Source organism: Felis catus, chromosome E2 (genome assembly GCF_018350175.1).
Source record: "Felis catus isolate Fca126 chromosome E2, F.catus_Fca126_mat1.0, whole genome shotgun sequence".
Taxonomy (NCBI): domain Eukaryota; kingdom Metazoa; phylum Chordata; class Mammalia; order Carnivora; family Felidae; genus Felis; species Felis catus.
Window position 1 is genome coordinate 61,391,306 of NC_058382.1, and position 7,011 is coordinate 61,398,316.

Here is a 7,011-nt window from a genome sequence, read left to right on the forward strand (position 1 = left end):
CCCCTGAAGGAGTGGTGTGGTGGGCTCCTGGTGGAGCCCAGGTGGAGGGTGGGCCCTGGGCGGGCAGGGGCTGCCTGCTGAGGCCGGTGTGGATGCTTGTTAGCCACACAAACTGTTCTCTGATGGGAGCAGAGGAAGACGCAACCCCAGGGCCCATCACAGATGCAGAGCGGGGCTCTCAGACCCGGAGCACACTCTTCCCCCATCCCCCACCCACCCGGCGCTGAACAGCTCTCTCCCCGCAGCCTGCGAGCCGGAGCTCATGCCCACCTTCCCCCACCACCGCAACAAGCGGGCTGTTCCGGCCACGTGTGAGGCCCAGAGCAAGCGCTGCAAGCCGTGACCGTGACCGGCGGGAGGCCTCTGCAGTCCGGGCTGACGACGCTGCTAGGATCCGGCTCGCCCTTTGACTGACACTGACCAGCTGCTCCAGCTGACTGCACTCCCTTCTCCAGAAGAGCAGGGTGGGTGCACCCGAGAAGGGCCTGACACTCAGTCTGGGCACCCGTGGCCCCGCCCACAGCCGGCCCTCTACAGCTGCGCAGAAGCTCAGGCCCTCACTTCCCAAGAGCAAAGGGCCGCTGGGCCCATCTCAGTGGGTGTTGCTAGCGTGGGATGGGCAGACCCCCCCACATGGTTGCCTGCATCCCGTCCTGGGCCCCAGGGTCTGTCTGAGGCTCTGGTAAGCCTCCCCCTCCCCCCCCGCCCCGCCCCAGCGGCAGGGCTGGTGACACTCAGATGGGAAGGAGGGGTCGGGTGTGGGTCACATCCCGCCTGATGGACTGGGGTCTGGGCCCTGTCCCTGCCCCCACACTGAGGCCCAGACGGGAAGGGGCACGAGTGGGTGCTAACAGAAGCTCAGAGAGATGAAAGTTTTTCTAACAGACGTGAACAGGTTCAATGTCCTTTAATGAACTTTGGGTTCTGACTCATGATGTGAAGGTGGTTCTCTGAGTGCTGGGAAGGAGAGGTGGGACAGACAGACGGGCAGAGTGCCTGGTGAGGAGGGGCCAGCACAGAAACAGGCACCTGTCCCCTCCAGTCCTGTGGGTTAGTATGTTCTGGGACCCCTCCCCCCCAGGAAAAGGGGTTCCGCCTGCCTGCGCCTTGAGAGTCTGTCTGAGCAGGTGGCTACTCAAGAGCCTGGACCCCATCTTTACCACTGGGCCCGGGGTGAATGATCAGGTGGGAAGCCTGTGCAGCAGAGAGCCCCAGCAAGGTGGCTTATGGGGTGCTGATTGCCCAGAAGCCCCATGTTCCACCTGGAAGCGAGCGACACAGCCTGTCCAGGCCCCACTTGCTGCCTGCCTCCCTGCTCTCTGGACTCCTCGGGTGCCTGCACGCTCTGCTGTGAGATCGGATCGTTTCTCTTCCACGTGTGGGCCCAACTTCCCAGCCCAGCGCTGACCAGGGCACGTGGGTTCATCTCGGGCCGGCCCTCGGCTCCTTCCGTCGGCAAGAGGCTAGGTGAGCCACGTACCTGGCAGAGCCCCCGGGCTGGTCACGGTGGTGCTCAGTGGCCCACGGTGTCACCTGCGGGCCTCCAAGGACACCCCTGTGAGGAGAATCTCCCTTGGACGCTCAGAGGGAGGCAACATGTCCTGAACCACAACTTACAGGGATAGGTCAAGAGCTACAGGCTGGGTGCTGGGCCCCTCCAGTGGGTTGGGGGAGGGGTGAAAGAGGAGGGAGAGGGCCCTTTGTGGGAGTGGGCATGGTGGTGAGACGTGGACACAAACTAGACTCCACCCAGCACGTTGGGACATAGTCTGGAACACTGGGAGCAGGGGGTGGGGAGCCGGCCAGCCCCAGGCAAGAGCTTTCCATGGAAGGCAGGAGCCCATCTCCTGCTTTGTGAGGCCTGGATTCCCCCACCCTGCTGCGCCCAGGAGTCCCCGGGGGGCAGGGTGGCCAGGGCTCAGGCCTGAGGAGTGATGAGGCCCAGAGAAGCACCACGGAAACTCTCTGGAAAGCACTTGACCCAGGGCCTGGCTGGGCCTAAGGTCGGGCCCCGGGCCCATCATAGAGGAGGGTGTCCACCTGTGCACGCTGCAGCCAGAGGCGCTGCTGGGTGTCACCGAGCAGCACACGAAGTGCGTGACCTAGACGGCAGGCGGGCAGGGTGGCACAGTGCGGGGCGTGCAGTTGGCGGCACGTGTCACAGCAGAGGGTGGGCAGGGCACCGGGAGCCAGGCAGCCGTGTGCTTGGTAGCCAGGGGGTGGGGGGCTGGGCCCGTACCCACGCTGGGGGCTGGCCCGCCCCGACCTCCCTGCGTCTCCAGGCCTGCTTAGCAGCTCTTGGCGCAGCGACAGGAAGGAGAAGGCGTCCGGCTCTGGCTCCGGCTCCTCCTTCAAGGCCCCGTACGGCGGGCTGCCGGCCTGCGGCAGCACCTCAGCCTCCCCTAGTGGCTCCCAGGCCCCTCCCCTGGCACCCCACAGTTTGGCGCTCTGTCCCCAGAGTGGAGGCCGGCAGGCCAGCTCTGGGGGAGGGGAGTCGGGGCCCGGCGAGGGCCCCCCGTACAGGCTGGCCTCCTCCGAGCCCTCGTCCTCCTGCAGGTCCCGGTATAGGTCCAGCTGCGTCTGGAACACGGTCGGGGAGCCCCGGGGGGGCAGAGGTGGCGGCTCCTCTTCCCGGGCCAGCCGCTGCTGCAGCCAGGCCACGCAGGAGGCCACATCCGCGCTGGCCCGCCGGGCCTGCAGCAGCTCCTCCGCTGGCAGCACGCTGGTCCCCAGCTGGGCCAGCACCTCGCCCAGGATCTCACACTCCAGCCGCAGGGCAAAGCAGCCCAGGGCTACCTGCACCAGCTGGCAGGCGGGTGGCAGGGCAGCCATCGTCAGGCGGTGGTTGTCCCTGGGCACGTAACCCATCTTCTGGAAGCTCTGGATGAGGAGGTCCTCCGAGAGGGCACCTTTCAGCACGTGCACGTAGCCCCCGGAGAAGGTCTGCGGAGGAGGGTCCCGGTCACCAGCAGCCCACACTCCCCTCCATTCTGGCCTTGGCCGGCTCCAGGGGCCACCAGCCTCACCCCAGAACCGGGGCAGTTTCGGGCTATGCTGACACGCCCATGGGAGGAGCTTCTCGGCAACGCGTGCTAGGGCCCGCCTCCCGAGACCCGCTTTAGTTGCTGGGGCCGGCGAGGGAAATAAATCTCACTTCCCTCGGGGTCTCCTCCACCTCCTGTCACCTCCGGGGCTTTGCTGAGATCTGGTCCTGCACAAATAGGGGTGCTTATCTGCCCTTCTGATCAGGTGGCCTCCCCAACACGTCCTGAACTCGCCTTTGCACTTGTCTTGGAGAGCCTTTCCCATGGAGACCGAGGCTTAGCCACGCGTTTTTTCCAGCTGTGCCTGCCACCACGTGGGTGCACCACCTGTACTGTGTGGAGGCTCCACTGTGCAGCTGGGCGGAGAGCCCGGGAACGCCAGACAGGAAAGTGCCTCCCGGGTCGCATTTTTTGAGGATGACGGTCATGTGGGTCTCCCGGTCCTAAAATTCTATCACTCTGGGATCCTGTCAGCATTCCTCTGCTTCTAGCTGAGGATGACACGTCCCGCAGACTGAGCACTACCGCGTGCAAGCATCGTACTCAGGGCTCACAACAGACCTGGGACTGGCTTATTCTTGTGTCCGCTTGACAGACAAGGAAACGGGTTCAGGGAGCTTAGGTAACCTGCACTAAGCCACACGGCCAAGAGGAAGTAGGACCAGACTGCAGCCAGGTCTGACCGACACTGAAGGGTGCCTCCCGCCCCGTTATCCGAATGTTAAAGCCCTTGAACTTCTGACCAGCAGGTGTCCCCATGAAGCAACAAAGCTCTAGAGCTCACCCCTTGAGAGAGGGGGGAGGGGCGGGGGAGACAGAAAAGCGGCCGCTGCCATGGCAACCGGCGGAGGTGGACTCGCCCACGTGCCCAATGACATCAGCACCTTCCTACTCTTCCAAATTAGCTTTGAGGGCCAAATGCCTGCCCCCTCAGCAGGCTGGCAGCTCACCTACGGGGTCAGGCCAGCCCTGGACACAGCCTCTGTACCTGAACGAGTGGTGGACTTAGTCCAGACCCCCAGGGTGTGCAGGGTCCCCAGCTCGTGCCTACTTCATAGGAGATACACCCGCCCAACACTCCTCTATAAATGGGATCATGGAGGGATTAGAGTGATCATGGAACCTCAAGTTCCTCTCCTGCACCTGTCCTAGGATTTGTGCTACAGGAGCCGCGGGGCCACTTTGGGGAGAGCAGTGATTCCAGTTTTGAGGAGCAAGGATTCCGCCCCGCCCAACCCAGAAGGCAGGCACCCAGGGTGGGTGGCCTCCACCCACACCATGTTTTCAGCCCTGCGAGTGTCCAGGGGGACCTTGGCCAAGAGCTGCCCCCAAGGCTTCCAGGATCCCCCAGGGAACTCTGACCTCGGCACAGAGCATCCTGGGTAGGGGAGCCCTCTCGGCCCAGTGCCCTACCTTGATGGTGGTGAACTCCTTCCTCCAGGGTAGCAGGTACAGGTGCACGGCGGCCAACTCCAGCAGCTCGAAGGCGCGGGCCAGGCCGCGCAGCGCGGGGGCCAGGTCGGCGCGGCCCCACAGGCCGTCTGTGAGCAGCGCCAGCGCGTCGTCCTGCAGCGCCCCGTGCAGGTCGAAGTCTTCAACCAGGATCTGCCACAGCACCGCGCGCAGCGATGGGTCCCCGCACACGCCCGCGCGGCCGCGCCGCAGCTCACGCTCCAGGCACAGGCGGTAGTCCTCGGACAGCGAGCTGCTGCCCATTCTGGCGGGCGGGGGTCGCGTGTCAGGAACCAGAGACCTCTCCCCGCCAGTTGTGCGCCCCCCAGAGCCTCCACCCAGCATCCACATGGTCCCCCCGCAGCCCGGCGACCTCGTCAGCTGAGCGGACCCCAGGGCCTACAGCACCCCGCCAGCTGCGTCCCCGCTCCCGAACAGAGAGACCCCGCCTCGCCCACCAGGGAGTGCTGCGGACCCCGCGAGCGGCCGCACTACCTGCGGGTCCCCACCTCTCGGCTCGGAGCTCTTCCGCCGCCTGCGGCTCCGCCCATCGGCCTCGGCCGTGACGCTCGGGGCGGGGCCTGCTCGGGGCACAGCCCCCTCTGCTAACACGGGCGGGGCCGAGCCGGGGGGCGGGGCCTTGTGCCGCCCAGCTGAGCACCTGCACCGCGCACCTGTACGGCCAGCTGCCCCCTCGCCTCCCGTCTACCCACGGCGCCGCCGGGGCCGTTGGTGCCCGACCCTGGGCCGGGGCTCGGGCGGGCACACGACGAACGGTGCGTCCCAGCAGCCGCTCCCTCTGAGCCAGGCGCTTGGAGCTTCGGCGCCCCTCGAGCGACCCAGCTCCGGCCCAGCGCTCAACCAGCGCACAAGGAGGTGAGCTTCGCCGTGGTTAGAACAGCAGCCTCGGGTGGGCGGGGCGGCCTCAGTTTCTCCGCGGGCTCACCTTCCTGGTGTGTGAGCACATCATCTGGGGGTCCCTGAGGCGGCGTGAAGGTCCCTTCCTGACTAGGCCAGCGTCGTTTCCAGGCCCCTGAGCCGAGGCCGGCGAAGCTCAGGTCTGATCCCGGCCACAACTCCCTGGGGACATTTTTTCTTGCTCTGCTTTGGGCTCCGCTCAGCGCCGAGGCCACTTGGGTGGACGAGGGATGGGAGAGATTTGGTCCTTGGGAGTCCCAGCTCAGCGCAGGGAAGGTCTTCGTAGACCTCCCTCCCTGGGCACCCTGCAGCTGGGTTTCTGGGCCCCTCGCCTCTCCAGGACACTTTTGTTGGCCCCGCCTGGGAAGACGTCTCTGAGTTTTCCCTCGGCAGTGCTCTGCAATATTGTTTTCAGATTCTTCAAATGGGACTTCTGGAAAAAACACGGTAATGAAGCGAGGGATCGATCTCCTTGAGCCATTTTGCCGGCCACCACCCAACGTGGAGGTATTTCACTTACTGCGTACTGATCCCAACCATAGGGCCACGCCATGCCTGAGGGGACAGGTAGCTTCTGGTCACCTTCTCCTGCTTATGTGCAGAAGGGTTGAGCTTAACCACTCTCTTCAGTTCATCGCTGAGTTCATAGTGGTCTTCGGATGCAAGGCCCCCCACGTTGCGTTCATCCAAGGCCACAGCCCCATCCCTAAAAGACGACTAGTGAGTGTGGTGAATGGGCGTCCTCAGTGCACCCTTGCACAGCCTGCAGGGCAGGACCTCCAGCTCTAAGTAGATGGTGTTCTGCCCTCTGCTTCTTTGAGTCTGCAGTCGGTGCTGTTTGGGATTCGTCTCTGTTGCTGTGTGCGACTCCAGGCGCTTGCTCTGTGCTGCTCTAGGGCATGTGGCTCTTCTCAATGTGACACTAGAATCAGGGTGGGTCTTTGCAGCTGCTTCCACACAGACTGGAAGTGACATTGTGTGGTTTCCCAGGTTGAGTCCTTAAAATACCTCGTTGTCTTGGAGCGTTCGCTCTTGGAATCCAGCCATCCATGGGGTAGCTGGCAGCCACATGGAGAGACCTCTCATGGGGCTGAATGTCTCCCCGTGTTCATGTCCACCTATAACCTGGGCATGTGAGCATATTTGGAAACAGGGTCTTTGCACGTGTCATCAAGTTAGGATGAAGTCATGCTGGCTTAGGATGGACCCTAGACCCACAACTGGCCTCTGGGGTGGCTGGGCCCAAACCACCTGCCTCAGCGGCACTCAGGTTGCCAGGAGACCCTCTTCCCCTGGCAGATGCTGCCTGAAGCATCTGGGCTGGGCTCCCTGCTTTCTCTTCTTCAGAGGTGACACCTGTCACAACTCAGGGCACCCGTGTGCATTTCCCACCTGGAGAATGAAGAGGTTTTCCTGCGAGCCCTTCAGGCCAAGAGGTCCGGCCCAGGTCCTGTCCAGTGATGATGTCTGACTCTGCCCTGCCCGGCCCCCTAGGCCCTGCAGAGCGTGTCCTGTCCTAGAGGGTGCAGCCCTAGGGGGATCCCTCTTCTGCTCCCCCCTCCCCCCGCCCAGGGTCTGGGGTGGTAGAGCTCAGTGG

At 64.1% G+C, this 7,011-nt stretch overlaps 2 protein-coding genes across 11 annotated transcripts in view; one reads left to right on the plus strand and one right to left on the minus strand.

Moving 5' to 3' along the window:
* Positions 1 to 915, plus strand: part of CDK10 (cyclin dependent kinase 10) — a 24,207-nt gene extending 23,292 nt beyond the window's left edge. For all 8 annotated transcript variants that reach the window (XM_045045682.1, XM_045045683.1, XM_006941827.4 and 5 more), the window contains one exon: positions 246 to 915. In XM_045045682.1, coding sequence (XP_044901617.1) covers positions 246 to 343 — 98 coding nt within the window. In that variant the 3' untranslated portion in view covers positions 344 to 915. The remainder of the gene's footprint in view (positions 1 to 245) is intronic.
* On the minus strand, positions 893 to 6,974 carry SPATA2L (spermatogenesis associated 2 like). 3 transcript variants are annotated; one of them, XM_006941824.5, is made up of 3 exons: positions 4,992 to 6,974; positions 4,458 to 4,761; positions 893 to 2,943 (listed from the first exon to the last, which is right to left on the minus strand). In XM_006941824.5, the coding sequence occupies exons 1-3, from the start codon at positions 5,045 to 5,047 to the stop codon at positions 1,999 to 2,001; spliced, it is 1,305 nt and encodes a 434-aa protein (XP_006941886.2). In that variant the 5' UTR covers positions 5,048 to 6,974; the 3' UTR covers positions 893 to 1,998. The 3 variants fall into 3 exon arrangements, with proteins under 3 accessions (XP_006941886.2, XP_006941887.1, XP_019675755.1); XM_006941825.3 differs by having other exon boundaries at positions 5,006 to 5,046; XM_019820196.2 differs by having other exon boundaries at positions 4,458 to 5,024.
* Between the last annotated feature and the right edge of the window lie 37 nt (positions 6,975 to 7,011).